This window comes from Electrophorus electricus, chromosome 15 (assembly GCF_041902795.1).
Source record: "Electrophorus electricus isolate QZ-2024a chromosome 15, ASM4190279v1, whole genome shotgun sequence".
Taxonomy (NCBI): Eukaryota; Metazoa; Chordata; class Actinopteri; order Gymnotiformes; family Gymnotidae; genus Electrophorus; species Electrophorus electricus.
This window is the reverse complement of record NC_137511.1, coordinates 23,839,245-23,860,000: the sequence shown is the minus strand read 5'-3', so window position 1 is coordinate 23,860,000 and position 20,756 is coordinate 23,839,245. Positions and strand designations below refer to the sequence as shown.

The 20,756-nt window shown below is 41.0% G+C and overlaps 2 protein-coding genes across 14 annotated transcripts in view; both read left to right on the top strand.

Annotated features, from left to right (window-relative positions):
* Positions 1 to 5,554, top strand: part of aclyb (ATP citrate lyase b) — a 29,950-nt gene extending 24,396 nt beyond the window's left edge. For all 3 annotated transcript variants that reach the window (XM_035533498.2, XM_035533497.2, XM_035533496.2), the window contains 7 exons: positions 1 to 58; positions 808 to 958; positions 2,854 to 2,997; positions 3,507 to 3,620; positions 3,851 to 3,933; positions 4,051 to 4,127; positions 4,233 to 5,554. The exon at positions 1 to 58 is cut by the window's left edge and continues 97 nt beyond it. In XM_035533498.2, coding sequence (XP_035389391.1) covers positions 1 to 58; positions 808 to 958; positions 2,854 to 2,997; positions 3,507 to 3,620; positions 3,851 to 3,933; positions 4,051 to 4,127; positions 4,233 to 4,327 — 722 coding nt within the window. In that variant the 3' untranslated portion in view covers positions 4,328 to 5,554. The remainder of the gene's footprint in view (positions 59 to 807; positions 959 to 2,853; positions 2,998 to 3,506; positions 3,621 to 3,850; positions 3,934 to 4,050; positions 4,128 to 4,232) is intronic.
* A 4,164-nt stretch (positions 5,555 to 9,718) lies between these two features.
* On the top strand, positions 9,719 to 15,726 carry klhl11 (kelch-like family member 11). Of its 11 annotated transcripts, none has more exons than XR_014117316.1 (4): positions 9,720 to 10,488; positions 11,883 to 13,596; positions 14,610 to 14,697; positions 14,930 to 15,726. XR_014117316.1 is itself a non-coding variant. In XM_027016390.3 (3 exons), the coding sequence occupies exons 1-3, from the start codon at positions 9,947 to 9,949 to the stop codon at positions 13,468 to 13,470; spliced, it is 2,001 nt and encodes a 666-aa protein (XP_026872191.2). In that variant the 5' UTR covers positions 9,720 to 9,946; the 3' UTR covers positions 13,471 to 15,726. The 11 variants fall into 11 exon arrangements, 3 of the variants coding, with proteins under 3 accessions (XP_081554324.1, XP_026872191.2, XP_026872163.2); XR_014117318.1 differs by having other exon boundaries at positions 11,883 to 14,697; positions 14,930 to 15,043; positions 15,452 to 15,726; XR_014117315.1 differs by having other exon boundaries at positions 11,883 to 14,697; positions 14,930 to 15,043; positions 15,270 to 15,726.
* Positions 15,727 to 20,756: the final 5,030 nt, after the last annotated feature.

The following is a 20,756-nucleotide window of genomic DNA, read 5'->3' as shown; positions in this document are numbered from 1 at the left end:
TCTTCAAAGAGGAGATGGGATTGGGTGGTGTGCTTGGTCTGCTCTGGTTCCAGAGGAGGTAGGTCTGTTTGTGTGATTATATAGTGTATTGTGCATGTGGACCTTGGAAAACTAATCTAAAAGTGCGAGCCTAAATTAACCAAGAACTCTGTTCTTAACTAGACACCTAAAGATAACTCGCATCAGAAAGCGAGTTGTGTGCTATATATGTTAATGAAGCTGTGAATAGGCTTAAAATAATAGGCTTAACATCATGAGGAAACGGTTAAACAGAAATTTAATTTTTTTATGACTGGTTCCCAGTGATGATCTGTTCCTTTATCAAATATATATTACATGGTTAAAATATATGGTGCTTGCATTTAAGTAGTATTGAAGACATTTACCCATAAAATGCGATCGCTGGCCCCCATCATTCCAGCATGAGAATGAGTTACAGTGCACAGTACTGCGCACAGTAATGTTGATTATACAAATCTTCAGTTTTGTAGCATGATATTAACAGATAACAGCCTTTTCATGCGTTACGGTGAGTCTAGCGAAACCTTACTGCCTGGTTTATATACATTGATATCAGTGCAAGTTAAATAGTGCTATGACCCTCCAGCCTTGCACACTCAAACAGGTTAACCCTAACCTTTTAACCTTGCACACCTAAGTTGACACATGCAAATGAGGATTCAGTGGACTAATGAGTAGTATCAGCTTGGAGGTGTGTGCTAGCTATGAGTCAATGGTCTGCCTGTTCGGTGTTCTGATACTAAGGTTTTGGGGGGCGTGTCTGTGTGGGCATGTCATTTACTCCAGGTTGCCTCGCTATGCGTGCCAGTTCATTGAGATGTGTCTGATGGTGACGGCAGATCATGGCCCAGCCGTGTCAGGTGCACACAACACCATCGTGTGCGCTCGTGCGGGCAAAGACCTCGTCTCCAGCCTCACATCTGGACTGCTCACTATCGTACGGCCTCCCTTTGTCTTGCTAATGTGACTTTAGGTGTGTGTGTGTGTGTGTGTGTGTACAGTGGGGGAAAATAATTAATTTTTTGATACCCTGCTGATTTTGCATGTTTACCCCCTTACAAAGACATGAACAGTCTATAATTTCATGGTAGGTTTATTTTAACAGAGACAGAATATCAACAAAATCATTAAATAAAGGTTATAAATTAATTTGTTTGATTAAGTGAAATAAGTATTTGATCCCCTACCAACATGTGTGTGTGTGTGTGTGTGTGTGTGTGTGTGTGTGTGTGTGTGTGTGTGTGTGTGTGTGTGTGTGTGTGTGTGTGTTTCGCACAGCTCTAGAAGTTTTACAATTGAAGGGTTGTGTGTTTGACCAGGCTGAGCAGTTTTGTTTTATTCTATAAACTACTGGAAACATTTCTTCCAAATCCCAGATAGAAATATTGTATATATGTTTTTTTTAATGAAAATGACTAATGGTCAAAATAAAACATTTACAGAAATTTCAGACCACAAATAATGCAAAAAAAACAAGCTCATATCCATTTATAAACAACTCAGTACTAATATTTCAACTTGGGATGAGTCAAGAAAAATATTTGGTGGGATAGCCCTGATTTTTAACCACAGCTTTCAGGCATCTTGGCATGCTTTCCACCAGTCTTTCACATTGCTGTTGGGTAACTTTACACCACTCCTGGCACAGAAATTCCAGGAGCTCGACTTTGTTTGATGGCTTGTGACCATCCGTCCACATTCCAGAGGTTTTCAGAGGGGTTCAGGTCTGGAGATAGGTCTGAAGATTGGGCTGGCCATGATAGGGTCTTGATCTGGAGGTCCCTCATCCCTCATTGACCTGACTGTGAGACATGGAGCATTGTGCTGTTGTGGAAAAAAAACAATCTTCAGAGTTGGGGAACATTTGTCAGAGCAGAAGGAAGCTTGATTCATGTGTCCTTCACAAAGACAAATCTGCCCAATTCCTGCGTTGCTGAAACACCCCCAGATCATCACCGATCCTGCACCAAATTTCGCAGTGGGTGCGAGACACTCTGGCTTGTAGGCCTCTCCAGGTCTCCGTCTAAGCATTACACAACCAGGTGTTGGACAAAGCTGAAAATTGCACTCATCAGAGAAGATGACCTTACTCCAGTCTTCTACAGTCCAATCCTCACTCTGCAATTCACCCCAGCTGCTGCATGCCATTCTTTTTGTAGGTCACTTGACCTCATCTTACAGTTAAGTGACATTTGAATAAAGTCGCGATCATCACGGTCGGCAGAGAGTCGTTTTCGACCTCTGCCAGTCTGTAGTTGTTGTTGTTGTCCCATGTTTTTGCTGCTTGACCTTGTTCTTATGAACCGTATTTTTTGAAATTTTCAAGATGGAAGCAACCTGACGCTCACTGTATCCCTCTGCTAGTAAAGCTACAATTGAACCCTTCTTTTCCTCATTAAGAACCTTTCTTCTCAACTCTTTTGGCATGGTCTGTAGCTGTATTTTGACTACACTTACTTTTTGGATAGTCCTAGCACTGCTTTTCCCATCCAGCTGTTTCTATAGCCAGAGAATAGTGATGACAGCAGCAGTGGTTTTTATAGTGTTTCTCATTAGAATAGGATTTTGTTTAGGTGATCACCTATTCAGCATCTCATTAAGTAGAATGAAGTGTGTTTGAATGAATGAAGTAAATGAAGGAAGATGTTGATTTAAGAAAAAATTGGAGTTCCGGAGCTGTGTATTGAGTTTATATATATATATATATATATATATATATATATATATATATATATATATATATATATATATATATATATATATATATATATAAAAATAAAAATATTATTTCAGTCTGATCACTCTGCTAAGTGGGTGTGTCTATGTATACAGGGAGACCGCTTTGGTGGAGCTCTGGATGCAGCTGCTAAACAGTTCAGTAAGGCCTTTGACAGTGGCTTGTTGCCTATGGAGTTTGTCAACAAGATGAAGAAAGATGGCAAACTCATTATGGGCATTGGACACAGGGTCAAATCGGTGAGTGTGTATACGCGCGCACACACGTGTGCTCTCTATGGTCAAATAAGTGAATGTATATACATACACACGCACACGCCATGGTCAGATCAATGAGTGTATACATATGTACACACACACTCTATGGTCAAATCAGTGAGTTTATATGCACACACACACACACACGCACATATCAGTATATATGCACAGGCACGCACACGCATGCACCATGATCAAATCAATGAGTACACACAAATACAAACATGCATGCATGCATGCATGCATACATGCATACATACATACATACATACATACATATGGTTAAATCAGTGAGGGCGCACACATTGGAAAAGACTCAGTGTTTGCATACACTCAGTGTGGAGGCACAACATGCAACAGTATTTAATGCCATCCATCTGAAAGCCTTTAGTACCGTCCATCTGAGAGTCTACAGATAAAGTCTTTGTCTTTTGCTCATGTGGGTGATGTCCATGATGCCTATAAATCATGTATGTTTGATCTCTGTCCAGATCAATAACCCTGATATGAGGGTGCAGATCCTGAAGGACTTTGTGAAACAGCACTTCCCTGCTACACAGCTTCTGGACTATGCCCTTGATGTAGAGAAAATCACCACTTCCAAGGTGTGTGGGTGTGTGTGTGGGGTGGGTGTCTTGTCTGTGAGACCATAAAACATTAAACCAAAGCACAGGCAGGTTTATTTCTGATCTTATCTCCTTGTTACCATAAATTTTAGAAAATAGTTTCAACAGGCAGAATTAGTTTTAGAATTAGGAGTGCCACATTCCTCCATAACCCAGGAAGTGTGTTTTTCTTTTCTTTTGCTTCTGTGTTTTTCCTTTCTCTTATACAGAAGCCAAACTTGATTCTAAATGTGGATGGTTTTATTGGAGTGGCATTTGTGGACTTGCTAAGAACATGTGGAGGGTTTACACGGTAAAGGATACCGGCAACATCCCTTAATCTGCATTAATCTGAATGGTACCTGAGGCAGAGTTTTGTCTGGGCAGCTCGTCCTGTGGTGGTTATCAGGTTGTTTGTGTGTGCTTGCAGAGACGAGGCAGATGAGTTTGTGGAAATCGGAGCTCTGAATGGGATCTTTGTGCTAGGACGCAGTATGGGCTTCATTGGTAAATCGTCTGTCCTCATGTCTGACACCTTTTTCTTTCTCTGTCTCTCTCTCTTTTGCTCGTTGGATTTAAATGTCATGTACGTTCATGTTTGCTGTGGTTCAGGTCACTATCTGGACCAGAAACGGCTGAAGCAGGGTCTGTACCGCCACCCCTGGGATGACATCTCCTATGTGCTGCCTGAGCACATGTCTATGTGATCTGGTAACCATGGAAACAACCATGTTTGGACCACCCTCCTGCGGTCTTTCTTTAGGTCTTTTCTTTTTTTCTACGCAAATGAGAAATCGGGTCTGTTCTGGAAAACGGTTGCTACACCTGGGTCATATTATTTCTGACTGAAATCCAGAGGCCGAAATGGTGAAGTAGCTGTTTACACTGCTATGGTTACATGGGGAACTCCTTGTTTAATTTTCAAATCTTAGAAATTGGAAGGAACCCATTAAACTCCCTTGTGTTCAGATACTGCAAAAAATACAAGCACCACCTATTTGAAAATTAATCAGGAAGAGGGAGAACTTCAAATCACAACTTGGTGTAGTGGTACTGCAATGTTACGATTTGACAAGCTTATGGTAGAGTGGCTTCATTTCAGTTTCACTTGATAAATGTTTCTGTTCATTCAGTTAACACTAAAATTCACCTGCAGCTGTTTCACTGAATAAAACTTGTGATGTGTAGTTGTGATTGCTAACATTACTCTGGCTCTAGTTAGGTACATGATGTGGTGTTGAAACATGTGACCTATGTCTTACTGCCTCAAAAGCATCTCTGCATACTTCTCATTTAACTCAGAATAATGCTACAAAACTTATACCGTCAACAGCTTCTACATTGCTGGTCCTATTGTGAACTGGAAGATGTGTCTATTTGACAATGTGCTGCATTTTTGCTTTGATAGCACCTCTAGCTACTGTTGCACATCTGTGTTGTGAGAAAAGGGTGAATCTGTCTTACAACAGAATTACAATTTGGAGGAAATAGGGTTAAATTTAATCCAACAGTCTGAATGTTCAAGTATTAAATACCAAGCTGGGTCATGATCACCAGGGCATTCAGTACAGCACTTTAAATTGCACAGAATGGTGCACATGGAAGGTTGGCTTACACTGACAGACTTGCAAGACTGTTGGTTTAAATACAAAAAGGAAATTCATGGCGTTATTCCCGAGGTGTGTACGCATGTTTGCATGCGTGACTGTTTATTGGTCATAGAACACTTAGCTCTTCCTCCTCTTTAGAGCAGCACTGTTTTAGTTATGTCTGACTTCTTATTTTGGGGAGACTGGGTTCTCCACGTTATGAATTTGTTTTTATGTTTGACTCCATACAGTTATTTAAATCTGAGTTTAAGTAAATGCTTTTGTTTTTGGTTTTTAATCTAAACTGTAAAATTGTTGAGAAATAAAAGCTCTTTTCTTGTCTGAGTGTGTATTGCCCTAGTCCTGGTCCTTTATGCTAACTATACTCAAGAAGACTGAAAATACGTGGTGTGTTCATACTTTTAGTTCGGTTGCCTTGATCTGGACCAAACAAGAACAGTTATATTTTGTTACATTTTAGTCCCGGTTTGCTTAGTGTTCACATAAATATACATTTGAACCAAGATAAGGGGTTAATTATTAAATAAATAAAACTGTGATGTATGATGCATGTATGATGGTCTGCATTTATCGGGGTTTGGTCTTTTTTTTTTCACCATCTGCAATCACAGCAAGAGGAGGTAAAATGGATAAAAGAGTAGATTTGGAAGCTTTGACTCGATTAATATGAACCCTGGTGCGACAGAAACTGCTGAACAATGGAGCAGTAACAGAAGCAGCTTATGGCCGCAGCTGCCTTTGTGTGAGCAGTGGTTTGTTCTGAAGAAACGGCCAAAAACTAAAATACAAGAACTGGGTCTCCTTAGTGTCTCTTTCATGTCTCATTTACAAGCCAGAGATGTTCCTATAACTGCTTCACTGTTTCTTGAGTGTACCTAGCTGTTGACACATCATAGTAACATCACTATTTGCATGAGCAAATTGATTTGATCAAAATGTGAAGATGAGCCAAAAAAACAACTATCCTGACCGCCTTACACCAAATGATAGTGATGACAGGAGTGCACCACAACTCAACAGTGGAAGTTTGTGACTGTGAAATTGCTTCAAAGGTCATTTGTGAGGCCAGCATTACCCAAAATCCCTACTAGCACACACGGATCAGAAAAATAGTAAACTTCAGATCAGACCAGTCACACCCTTCACTACATTCTTAAGGATAATTCATCTCCTCTGTACTGTATGATGTCCTGCCTGCAGCCTCAATATTGTGTTGTGGGCACTGGAGAAGTGTAAGCAGAACCAAACGGATGTGTAGTACCCATGAGCAGGACAATAAGACATGACTGGTCTTTAATTCCTCACACTCTTAAATTGTTTTAAAAATTATTTTATGGTTTATGATGGTAAACCGTTGTGTGATGCATTTCAAATTTAACTGTTTAAAAACTCTATGCTGGTATACCCTACCTTGTCAAATTTTTATAAATAAATCTAAATGTAAATGTCTTTGTGTGTCCCCAGCCCAGAGTCCCTAAAATATCCTTAGTGTTGTCGCAACTGTATTTTGTAGTAACAGCGGCTAAATTTTGCAATGTGTTTAACATTAATGAGTACTATTGTTTCAGCTGGTGCTCCTGATCAGTGCCACAATAGGAGCAGCATATTTTTGCTTTCACATCGGGTCATTGACTTTTCAAGATGGCCCGCCTTTGCCAGGAATTAGCATCCAGCTTCTCTCATTCTGCTGAGGTACACCTACCCCTGATGTCATGATGCTACTGCACCTCCACCTCCATCTCAGCTGCCATAGCTTCCCCCCCATGTCCCTGCTGTAGCCCACCACACCTGCACCACAGCCAACAACTTCTCCAATGCCCTTAATGGACGTTCTCTTGTGGGATGGGTTTCAGACATGTGCGCACCATTGGGACAAGACTAGGACCTCTAGAAAATTGGACTAGAGATTAGCTGCTTTTTTCCATTTTATTATTATTTATTTATTTATCTCTTAAAATTATTATTGTGGTGACTGATGTTGGGCAGAGGAGGATGCCCCAACCTTTGAGTCTTGGGTCCTCTCAAGGTTTCTTCCTCATGCTCTAGAGAGTTATTCATAGCTGTTCTCTCCCTTGGCTTGCTCACCGGGGGCTTGGACTTGAGCATTTGTTAAGATGCTTTGTGACAACATCTGTTTTGAGAGAAGCAAACACACAAACATGAACGCGCCTCCCCCCAAAAAGGAAAACGTTAACAATATATGTGTTTATGGAGTGGAAAATATAGTGCAGAAGTGTGGTGGCTATCTGGCACTAACGTAGGGTCACTAGGCAGATTTTGAATATGATTCAAAATGAAGCGATTTTTCAGCAAGGTAGCTAGCGGCCCGTCACATGCTCGCTTTATGTTTAGTGTCGTCGGTTAAGAGTTTGGGTGAGAAGTGCAGACGACGCTGTCCGTTACTTATTCACAGCATCCAGTTCGTTTGGTTACTTATTCGTGGTTTCTTATTCGGTGACTAAAGTTGCACACTTTGTTTTACAGACATAGAAGAACTAAACGAAGCTGTGATCATAAATCTGTTAAGAATTGTTCCTCATCCTAATATTGTGAATGTAAAAACTTTAATATGATTAAAGTATTTATTATTTAAATTAATTCCAAGTGTATAATGTCAGTTCCTTACATTAGAAATTGTAAGGAACCTAACAGCCTAAACAATTTACATAATGAAATGACATTATAGACTTGAAATTAATTAAAATAATACATATTTTGCAAAATAAATATTTTAATCATATTTGAATTTTTACATTCACGATGAGAAACGGAATCGATTCTTAACAGATTTATGATCACATCTTCATTTAGTTCATCTGTCTATAAAACATAAAGTGCGCAGCAAAATGCGCCATGAACACACCCTTTATGATTAGGGAACCAACTTCAGTCATCGAATAAGAAGCTGCGAATAAGCAACGAATTACAGCATCGTGATGTGACCAGAAGTTAGCACAGCTAACGCAGAACTCCGTTGTTCCCGAATTCCCAGTTAGCTGGCTTTAAAATTATAATTCCAAATAGCAAAGAAAGATGCATACTCAAGAATTAGTTGAATAGAATAGCTGGTCCTGTCTTTTATTGGAAGTTAAGGATAACATGCATTTGAGGTACCCTCTGGAGAATGTCTGAGAGGTACACAAGTTTAAGTTTTATACACTTCTCATGCGTTTTTTTTTTTTACATTTTGATCTCTGAACTTTCCACCATTATATTCAAATCATACGTTGTTTACCATTATGCAAAGGGTTATTCAATACTTCAGTTGGAGTTTGGTACCACTATATAGAAATGAGACTTCTTCATTTTCCCCACCTACTATTGATAGCATTGTTTCTTGTAACACTTTGTGCCTGTTGTTAAACCAAACCCGAATAATCTGCTTTGCTCCTGCTCAGTGACCTTGAAGCTGCCCTGTGTCCTCAGATACCAATGGAAACATAAATCTTCATGCTTTCAAACACACTGTTGTACCACTCTACAGAGACCCTTAAATGCCACTATACTGATACACAGATCACCTTATGAGAAAACAGGATAATATCTAACTCACTACTTTGACTTTTGTTTGCCTAAAACATTTTATTACCTCACTGTCCTGTTCAGAACAGTTGCTCTCAGACATGGTAATGTGGTAGACCTAAGGTTGTACTGAAGACATTTTTTTTCTGTGTTCTGCATATATTTTCATGTTGTTTGGGTTACAAAGACACCTTTAGTCGACCTTCCAAATATGAAATCACGTGTGAGTAATATACGTTACACTTGGCTAGTGCAAGAAAGGCAGTAGGACCAAAATTACGACAAACCATTTTTATTGTACCTTTTAGAATCAGATGAGCAGGCAGTTTGAGGAACCAGAGACACAAAACAAGTAACATAATATCAATGACTTGTGTAGATGGTTCTAAAACGCTTAAAACCAAATTTTAAAAACTTATATGAGCTATGTGATGAATCCATACAAGAGGGAAAACATTAGCATCTGCTGAATAGTGTTATGAATTCACACCACTGATACAAAACAAGCATTAGGTTATAACTACCAGATTTAGCACCTTACAATTATGACTGAGAACAATTTGAACACTTGAGGGTTAAGGGCCTTGCTCAGGCACCCAAAACTGGTAGCAGAGCTTGAACCAGCAACCTTCCAATTACAAGTCATGTACTTAAACCACTGCACTACCATACTTGTTCTGATTTCTGTTTACAACAACAACAACAATAATAATAATACTAACAACAACATAATAATAATAACAACAAGATTGTTAGCGACGGTATAATAATAATAATAATAATAATAACAACAACATTATTATTATTATTATTATTATACCGTCGCTAACAATCTTGTTTTGCCCTCTCTTACATGCCCATATTTGTAGATTTGATAGTAGATCTTCTTTGTAAGGTGGCATGTATTTGTTATTTGTACTCTAAATGTCAGTCAAGGTTACTAACCTACATCGTTTTCTTTTTGGGACAAACGTCACAGTTATGCTGGAGTTAATTATTTAAACAAAAATTGATCACAGTGGTTTTACTGCATTATCCATTCTGGATTCGGGGGTTTTGTTAATAAGGTGGGTTTTTGTTGTTTAAAAGTGAGAATAAAAATCGGTGTTACGCGAGAGACCGCCGCCAGGTTCGCTCTGCTGCCGCCATCGCAGCGTCATCTGGTCTACGTACGTCCATATTCCCCCGGTGTTTATGTTTGTGTGCGTGTGTCTCAGCCTTCTCTATCGAAACAATTTATTGCGTTTTTTACGAATTAGAACCGCTGACGGCCACATGGCAGCAGCAGCTCCTAACGCAGAGGACACGAACCGAGGCGGCGGTGCTTCCAGCACAGCCGGAGCTTTAGCGGGAGATGGAGACTCGGAAGAGGCCGAAGAATTCGCATCTGCAACCCACTGCTCGGAGCTTTCTCGCAGACAGAACGAGCAAAGGAAACTCGGGCTTTTCTGCGACGTGACTTTGGCCTTCAGCAGCGGTGGCGCTACGGCAGACACGAGAAACAGTTTTGAGTTCAGCGCTCACCGGTCGGTACTTGCCGCAGCTACGGACTATTTCACCCCGCTCCTCGGTGGCCAGTTCTCAGAGTCTGTCTCGCGTCGGGTGGAGATGAAGGAGTGGAGCAGTGAGGCTGGCCCTGATCAGGAGACGGTGGAGAGCGTCATCCAGTTTATGTACACCGGAGAAATACGAGTCAGCACTGCCAATGTGCACGACGTGCTGGAGCTGGCGGACAGGTGAATCATGCTCTAGCTAGTCTAGAGTCTAGTGAGCACTGCACTGCTAGAGATTTGCAGTAGCGACTGTTGAAGCGGTTGCGTTCCCTTTGTCGTAGAGTTTATCGATCGGTAAGAAAATGTATCGATATAATGCTTAACTATTTAGCCTGCTGTTTTGGCTATGAAATCATAATTAAACTTGCAGCAGGCAGAGAAAATACAGGATCACGGCAAAAACATACTGGGGTACCATCTCAGTAAAGGCAGCCTAGTGCGCGTAGTGCTTGGTTGTACATTGCACTCGTTCCAAAACTGCAGTGACCGGGAGCTTGTAAACGTTACTTAGACATATATTGGAATAGCTATTTTCTAGAAAGCAGAAGGACTGAAATCCGGTGGAGACCGAGACATTTACCGACAAACACGGAAGGGTTGTCTTTCAAAATATTGCCCCACCCTTGCCTCTCTGGAGCCTGCGCATGTGCGTACTATGATAAAGTTCGCTTATGAAACGATTTCAGGTTCATTCACGTCTCCACCACTGTATCATTTTGAGAAACCTGCTTTTTGTCTGAATCGGAGCTTTTCTAGGTGAGGCGACAGATCATCTATACACTTCTAGAGTGTAGCACCCGCCTAAGTAAGGCAAAAAGAATGAACAAGAAACCTCTGGGTTAACCCCTTGAGCTCAGAACGCTCCCCAAAAACTCTTTCTGCATATTTTGACATGAAAAGAACATGACCGAGTAAATAAGAGAATTCAGATCCCCGTGAAGGACTAAGGCACGCGCTCATCTGTTCCAGAAACCCCTCTTTTGAAACGCAATGTTTGTTCTTTGCAGGAAATACACATCTTAACCAAACCTGGAAAAAGCTAGGGTTAGAATAGAAGCATATGGCTATTTAAAACCATAAAAACAAAAACAGTAGTAAATGGATCAATGTGCAATGATGATATTATATAAGACATTGAGTTGTGTGCTATGAATAAGGGTCATTATTTTTTTAAATTGCCAGTGAATCACCACATCTGCTTATGACTTGCTGCATTAACTGGAAGAAATTATGTGAATTTGTGTTGACCAGTGTGAAATGAGACTGGTGAAATAAGAAGATGAAATTAGATAATTTTGTTAGTAAAGGCTGTATACAGAAATTTATTGCAAATATTGTAACCCAATTACAATTTCCTTTTATCTGTCTTGAGCCAAGCTGTTATGCAGAACATTCTGGAATGGTGATTTCAGAGTGATGGGTTAATCTCTGGTTTGCCACAATACCCTAATGTTTCTGATATTCAATATCCATTTGGTCATTTAATCTACTTTTTGTACTTACTAGACTATTATTTTGTGGTTGGTTTGTTATACCTCATGTTCAGTTGTAGATGTTCACTGTCCTTGTGTTGTCAGGTTCCTCCTAGTTCAGCTGAAGGATTTCTGTGGTGAGTTCCTAAAGAGGAAGCTGAGCCTGACCAACTGTGTGGCGGTGCACAGCCTGGCCCACATGTACACCCTGGACCAGCTCGCCCTGCGAGCCGCTGACATGATCCGTCGAAACTTCCACAAGGTCATCCAGGATGAGGAGTTCTACACTCTCCCCTTCCACCTGGTCCGTGACTGGCTGTCTGATGCAGAGATCACTGTAGATTCTGAGGAGGTGTTGTTCGATGCTGTTGTGAAGTGGGTGCGTAAGAATGGTGAGGAGCGGGAGAAATACTTTGAGGAGCTGTTCCGTCTCCTCCGCCTTCCTCAGATCAAACCCACCTACCTGACGAGGGTGGTGAAGAATGAACCTCTGGTGGCGCGGAATGCAGCCTGCCTCCAGCTGCTGTCTGACGCTGTCGAGGGTCATGCCATTCGCTTCGAGAACCTGAAGTCGGCCGATGCTGAGTTCTGGGCATCGCACACGGCTGCGTTCCAGCCGCGGTTTGGCCAGAACATGGATGTCATCATGGTGGTCGGAGGCGTGTCTGAAGGTGGGGACTACCTGAGCGAGTGTGTAGGGTATTTTGTGTATGAGGACCGTTGGGTCAATCTTCCACATATTCACAATCACCTGGATGGTCATGCTATTGCAGCAACGGAGTCACATGTGTATGTGGCAGGATCCATGGAGCCTGGCTTTGCCAAGACGGTGGAGAGGTACAATCCAAATCGCAACACCTGGGAGCAGGTGAGCAACCTGACCACACGCAAGCATTCCTTCGGGCTCACATGCATCAAGAACATTCTCTATAGCATTGGTGGTCATGGTAACTTCAGCCCTGGCTTCAAGGACGTGAGTGTGTATGAGCCTGAGCAGGACAAGTGGCACAACCTGGAGTCTGCACCCAAAATTCTGAGAGACGTGAAGGCCATCAGCGTGGAGGATCGCTTTGTTTATGTTACGGCACGGACACCTGTCGACACAGACAACGACGATGGTCTCAAAACAGTCACTACGCGTTACGACACTGACAGTCGCCAGTGGCAGGAAGTGGACTCCCTCCCGCTCATCGATAACTACTGTCTGTTTCAGATGGCCGTGGCCTCCACTAACTTCTACCATACTGCTTCTTGTTGTCCCCGGAGCTACACTAACGTCCGTGACGATGCGGCCCGCCAGAAGATCAGTGCAAGGATCTCCGACGACATCCTCGAGAGCCTCCCACCGGAAGTCACCAGCATCGAGGGTGCTGCCATTTGTTACTTGGGTGATGACGTGTTCGTAATCGGCGGCTGGAAGAACAGTGATGATGTGGACAAGCAGTACCGCAAGGAGGCGTATCGCTACTGTGCCGAGCGCAAGCGCTGGATGCTTCTGCCCCCCATGCCCCAGCCGCGATGCCGAGCCACGGCCTGCCACGTGCGGATCCCCTACCGCTTCCTGTATGGCTGCCAGCGCTACCCCATGCCTCAGAACCTGGCCAGGCAGCGTGACCGCATGCAACAGATGCAACAGCTGCACCGCCGCACACTCACCCTGCGCAGGCAGCTGCAGTCCCAGATTGAGTGCTGAGTCCTCCATGCCACTGGGGGCAGTAGGAAAATCTCATTACACTGCTCAAAAAAGTAATAACAGTCTGCTATTGGCATGCCACATGAGCTGATTCTGCTTCGCTGTACATATATTTGTATGTTATTTGTAAGTTATTTGTCTGTTTTTAGTCCAGTATTTTTTGGGGGGTAGGTAAATGACATGGCTAAGGAGTGTGTATATAAGTGTGTATATATTACATACTATATTGCCAAAAGTATTCGCTTACCCATCCAAATCATTGAATTCAGGTGTTCCAATCACTTCCATGGCTACAGGTGTATAAAACCAAGCAACTAGGCATGCAGACCGCCTCTACAAACATTTGTGAAAGAATGGGTCGCTCTCAGGAGCTCACTGAATTCCAGCAGTGTACCATGATAGGATGACACCTGTACAGCAAGTCCAGTTATTAAATTTCCTTGCTACTAAATATTCCACAGTCAACTGTTAGTGGTATTATAACAAAGTAGAAGCGATTGGGAATGACACCACCTCAGCGTGAAGTGGTAGGCCATGTAAAATGACAGTGTAGTCAGTGGATGCTGAGGCGCACAGAGGTTGCCAACTTTATGCAGAGTCCATTGCTACATACCTCCAAACTTCATGTGGCCTTCAGGTTAGCTCAAGAACAGTGCGTAGAGAGCTTCATGGAATGGGTTTCCATGGCCGAGCAGCTGCATCCAAGCCTTACAAATGCGCATCTGGAAAAATGGTCAACAATTCCCATGAACACATTCCTAAACCTTGTGAAAAGCCTTCCCAGACAAGTTGAAGCTGTTATAGCTGCAAAAGGTTGACCAATCTCATAATAAACACTATGTATTAAGATTGAGATTTCACTCGAGTTCATTTGCATGCGAAGGCAGACGAGCGAATACTTTTGTCAATATAGCGTATATACATTATATAATGTATAGAACACGAATGATCGCTATAGAAAGTTGCCATTATTTTGTCAAGTATATTGTTCAGTCATACCTGTTTCCTGTGTACAATTGAAGCATAGCTTCAAAGCCTTGCTTAAATTTGCCTTAATTTTTGCTGCTTGTAGTCACACGTATGAGGTGATGTATTAATGAGGTGACGTATCATTCCGTTTTTGAACACAACATGCACAGTACAGTGTTGGTGGTCTCTGCTTTCTAAGAGTGAGAGCTGCCCACAAGAAAAACCCTGACTTGGCTGTTTCCCCATCCCCTGGTCCAGGTAATGCTACTCATTGTGAGCTCTGCAGTTTAGTAGAATGGTACAATTTATGATTTACTGATTTACTGGAGGGAATCTGACTGGTGTAATGTGCCACACTAAGGAAGAACTGACCAATTCTGCTGGATCATATCTCATCAGTTGCTTTTTCATTAACATGTTTAGCTTGCCAAACTTCACCGCACTGTCTCTGGCTGTCCTGAAAGCTCTTGTTTTTCTGCTTAAACTATAGGTCAGTCGTGGGCTTGCTCCTCACTGTGGGTGAAGCTTTTCTGAGCACGCTGCACATGTTGATGCTGCAGAGGATTTTCCCTCTCCATCCTGTGGGGGCGCTAATGTTCAGTGGGTGAGAAACTCCCATCTGAGAAAGATATGTGAAAAGGAATTGGTTTTAATTTAAGGTTCACTTGGTTCATGCAGATCACAAGTGAATGGCAAATGTTTGGATTCTCTTAGTTACCATTTTACAAACTGAAACTTTTTTTTAAAATGTAGCATGGTCTTTCACATAAAAGTGGCGGGGCATTTTTTTTGTGTGACCTTCCTGATTAGATCCTATACTTTTTGTGTAGGCTCTGCACCTGTGGGCTGTGTAGGAGGGCTGTGTTTAATCAGTGTTCCTATGGTTACAGGAAAAGGGACCATTATAGTAGGTGGATGTCAGGATAGTTTTTAAGTGGATGGGAGTGGGTGTTTTGTTTTTATTTTGCCTACCTCAATTACACATCTTAACACAATCATTGCTGACCTTCAGAACTGTACAATCCTGAGAGCCTGGTTCCTGGATGTGCTGGGTCCCACTGTATTTCATCACATGGAGATGAGTAACATTCCGTGTCTGTCAGATGTCTGCAAACTGACAGCCAACAGAGCCATTCACATTAGCCAGCTAAGGAAATAACTGTCATGCACTTCTTTAATGTAAAGTATGTATGTAAGTATTTGTGTGTGTGTGTGTGTGTGTGTGTATATGTATGTATGTATGTATGTATATATATATATATATATATATATATATATATATATATATATATATAAAATATAATTTTCTTTTTTTTCTACAGAGCACCAGTCATTTTGCAATTGTTCAGTTCATCCTAAAGCTTTTTTTTTTTTTTTTTTTTTTTTTTTTTTTTTAACATTTTATTAAATTCATACATTGCTCTTCATTATATGCCATTCCCTTCATCTAGTTTCTCCTCTATTAGAATGGATTTTTTGTGCTTGTGTCATACTTTCAGAGAGCTCCAACTTCATGGATGGGTTGCTTTGATTTCTAAATCCTACAGAAATGCGTGTGATTTTCTCTGGTTTTGGGTGCAGTCTCTTAGCCCTCTTTGGTTTGTGCTGTGACATCAGTAGCTATGGATTTTTGCAGCTTCTGAATGTTACTTTGTTTGTATAACCTTAAGGAGCAGCTCAAGAACTCGACAGTCTTATAATGTTTGCTTGAAGAACACACCCATATGTCAGTATATGCATAGGTGTACGAGATGTAAACTTCAGACTGACATAGTTTGTCTGGTGCTGTTATGGAACAGAGTTCTGTACAGTTATGTGACCACACTTAAATGTTGAGTAGAGGTAAAGTTCACGAGCAGTACTGCCATCCTGAAGTGTAGTCTCACTGCTACATGGAACCGTTCCAAGCTTGTGCAAAAGGTACTGAGCATATATTGGTATGCTAGTATACATTAGTATGTCTTTTGTAAACACTAGTTGAAGCAACTTATTTACATGGGAAGAAATCTGGAATTTGTCTCATGCAGAACTAAAAGTGTGATTAAGTCCAAAGATATTTAATTTTTATTTGTGATGTGTGTGTGTGTGTGTGTGTGTGTGTGCGCGTGTGTGAAGGAGCTTGAAAGTGCCAGAGATGTATATAGAAAGAGATGTGTTCTCCCCCTGTGTGGGTCCTTGTAAAGTAATTTAAAGGATGTATATCGTATATTATATATATTTTGCTTTGCATGTATTATTGGGTATGCACAATCAGATGTGAATCAGAAAGATTTGCAATAAAAGAAGTTTCTTAAATTCAGGTTTTGTCACTGAGTCCCTGCATTATCTGACTTTGCACAGCAGTCAGGAGTCTTGAATTAATTACACAGCAAAACCCAGGGCTAAATATAAGAAGAGACTTTATTCAATAAATGTCTAAAAGGTGATTAAATACATCCTCTAATACAGATTTTAAAAGTAGTTTGTAGTTTGTTATAAGAGCATTCCACCCTAAACCTAAAGTCCTTAAATAATGACCCGCACCATAAGAAATAGCTGAGATGTATAACAGAATGTGTAAATCTGTTCAAGGAGCAGCATCTTAAGGAAATCAGCCTTTTCTTCCAGCAGTATTTTTCTTGTGAAGGGTTGTTCTTTTAATATGTATCATGTGACACATCAACTCTATCTGAGAAACCTTTTTATTTTATTTTTTTTTTAATTTGGCTTGCTAAATCCACTGCCTCCTCCACCTTCTTCAAAAAATCACTTACTTCAATCATTTATTGACAGCCTTTAAATTAAAACTGCCACTTTCTTTATATTGCCATTTTAGCCCTGGTGTGCTTGTGCATTTTAGGGCAATACACCACCTACAGCCATACTTTTACATCCATCCATACTTTTCATCCTTCTATTCCATCAACCGGTGTTCACATTTCCCCATACACTGCATTTTATGAGAGTACACTAAAATACCCATGGTTGCTGTGAGCGATCTGAGGAGAGATGTTATTCAATGGTACTTTTATCCATTCTTTTTCATCCCTTACTTTTCATCCTATCAACTTTAATTTTAATGCTCTTACCTTGTCTTAAGATGTCATGTCACAGTGAATTATTAAATTCTGTTTTGTTTTTGTTTCCTTCTCATTCTGTGATTAACCCAGTAAAATCAGTATAATGGCAGTACAACAGTATATCAGTAACATGTGTAAGTGGTTCTTTGCATTTAAAGTGTGCGTTGGTTTTTCCGCTGGTATCTTCCTCTGGTTGGTTAAAGCTCTGAGTTTACTTAATTTTACCTTAAATTCAAAGCTTTTTGTTTGAACCTAGTTGCTTGTTTGCTGTTGGCTGTAGTTACTCACTGCAGGTGTAGTTTCACCTTGGCCTTGGGTGTGAATTGGGGGGCAGACTCAGCACTTATGGAACTGTTAAATTAGGACAACTGTAACTTCAGATTTTAGGCTCTGAGTTTACTCACTTTTGCCTTAGAGCCTGTTAAATTCAGATTGAATTCAGGTGTATTTCATCACCTTTTTTGAAGAGAAGGTTGCAATAATCCGCCAGTCCGTTTCCTCTGTTCCCACTCTTCCAACCGGTGTTCATTCCCCTATATCCAACTCTCTGGCTTCTTTTTCTTCTCTCTCCTCAGATGAAATTCATCAACTCCTGACTTCCAGGATCCTACTCCTATGTTGACTAACTGAAACTTGTTCTTATTGTTGGGTATTGTTTATTGCACTGATGTTGACTGCTCCTTTGTTGACTAACAAACTCTAGTACTTATTGTTTATTGCACTTATCGTTGTCTGAGAGAGCATCAGCATTTATCCCTGTATTTCAACAGTATTCTGGTATATTGGACTCTACATCCTAGACAGTACAGTAGGTTATTCTATGAGTAAATGAGCACTTTTGTAAGTCGTTCTGGACAAGAGTATCTGCTAAATGCCATAAATGTAAAATTCTTTGCAATCATCAGTTAAAAGATTGGTTTCAAATGTGCATGAAAAAATATTTTTAAAAAAAGAAAAAGAACATTTTTTAAAAAAGAAAAGAAAATTCAAAAAGGTATAAACTATTATTGTTTGCTGCCTTTTGGCACTAAGTTGAATGGCACTCAATCTAGCATTACTTTTCAGTGTAGATTTGAAAGCGTGATGAAAATAAAAATCAGCCTCTTGCAATCTGCTATTGCCATCTACTGGCAAAGACCAGAACTCTTTCAACATAGGGTGCTAAGGTATTTTAGAATGCTCATCTATTTGGATTGTTGTGGGGTTTTTTGTTGTTGGTGTTTTTTTTGTTTTTTTGACAGTAGCTGATTGAAGACGAACTGCAATGAAAAATATTGCCAGCTACTGTTATTGCAGTTCATCTTCAGTTATTTACAGATATTTATTTAAAAAAATATTTATTTTTTAATTTTCCGTAAAAACAGTGTAGACAGACTGGTTAGCTGCATGGCTGCACTCTCTGTGAGCCCTCTGGCAGTGGCCAGTATCTTTCACTACAGCTTCCAGGGTTTTGTCATACCACATACCAGCCACATATATTTGACAATGCCAAGGTGGTGTTTGTGATCAGCAGGCTCACAGGGAGGGCATCCCAGGCCATTGTGCTGAGGCATAGCTACTCTAACTTTGTGTCAACTCAAGGCAATGTTATGCCACATAAAGTGTGGTTGAGCCTGTGGTAGAGCCTTGTTACACCTGAGTGCTCCCTCCAGTGGCTGAATACACCTTGGAGTTCCTCACCCTGGCCACAGCCACATGCTGGAACAAAGATGCATTGGTAGATGTATTTATGGAGGGCCTGAGAGGAGAGCTGCAGGCTTAACTCACCTGCAGGGGAGAGGCGATCACCCTGGAGGAGTTGGTCGACCATGGCATCCTCTTTGACTGTCTCCTGGAGAAACACCTCTCCCTTTATCATGGCTCATCTCAACTGGCAGTGATCCCACCAGTGTTGGAATGAGGCTGAACCTGTCTGCCACAAAAGGACGACATGCATGCCGGAACCTTTGCCTCTCCTGTGGCAGTACAGATCAACCCTAACCTAGTGCAGATGCAGATCAACCCTAACCTAGTGCAGATGCAGATCAACCCTCAACCAGTACAAATTTTTTATGATCATTTTTTCCCCCCTTACTTAAATAAATTCTTCCTGGAAATTGGCAACTTCCACTAGACACTACATGCAAAGAATGACCTAAAAATGATAGTAACGTTTTTCACTTTCTACCATGGCTCCTTCTGTTCTGCTTTAGTGTGCATGTTTAGCTATTCTTTGACCGTCGTTAGACATTTACCTATGAGAAGTGTAGATTCATTGCTAGTCTGATGGAGAAGATCCCAGTGCTAGAGGTGTGCATCCAGACCTTAGAAAGTGTTAGACATATCATGGAATTAGAAGTACAAGCTCTGTATGCCTTAGACGAAGTTAACAAGTCCTCAACTCTTGCATTATAGTCCTTGTAGCGGGGCGAATGGGTGACGGCGAAAACCCAAGTGTTAGCTCTCCCTAGTAATCTTAAGGTGGTAAGCAAACATAGGTTCTCTAAGGTGAAGGCTAACGATATATGCCTTTGCCTGTCAGAGATTACTAAGAATAATATTGCAGAGGTGTGTCAATTAGCGAAGATGATGTCTGATGTTCTAGTATGCTCTGGTCCCATCCAGGTGTGGTGTGGCAAAATAACATTCAGTCAGTTATCATTGCTGAAACACTGGCTATCCAAGTGGCGCTCACAGAACAATGCAGGCTTCATAGATAATGGGTCCACATTTGAGGGCAGGCCTGCCCTTTTAGGGCATAATGGTATTCATCCTACTAGGGAAGGCGTGCTTGTACCATATGACACAGTCTTATGACAGATCTAGTTAATCTGTGACAATCCAGAGCAGAGGCCAGGCAGCAGAAAAAGAGGCTAAACCAACTCTCTGCTGATCGCTATGAGACTGCATCCAAGGTTCACCATATTGACATTGTATCTGTTCCCTGAGCTAGCTAAGCAGAGATACAGAAAACCAAGAAAAAACATGTCTTAATAACCTAATTAGTATTAAAGTAAGTGACTCACAGTATACTGTCTGCACCCTTCATCTAAAGATAACTAAATGTTAGATCCATAACATCTAAAGCAATCATGATAAATTATGTACTAAAAGATCATAAATTTAAAATACTTTGTCTAACAAACCTGGATCAAGCCAAATGAGTACATGGCTTTAAACTAAGTGTATCCTTCTTGATGCAGCTATGTGCACCGCCCTCTTCTAACTGGCTGTGGAGGCAGCACTGCAGTTATTTTATACTGAGACATTAGTCACCAG

What these genes read in the sequence shown, in the direction of transcription:
- klhl11 (XM_027016362.3), top strand. Translation starts at nt 9,947, where the DNA reads ATGTTTGTGTGCGTGTGTCTCAGCCTTCTCTATCGAAACAATTTATTG. An exon ending in GTGCTGGAGCTGGCGGACAG is followed by an intron (nt 10,489 to 11,882) that starts GTGAATCATGCT and finishes TTGTGTTGTCAG; the next exon opens with GTTCCTCCTAGTTCAGCTGA.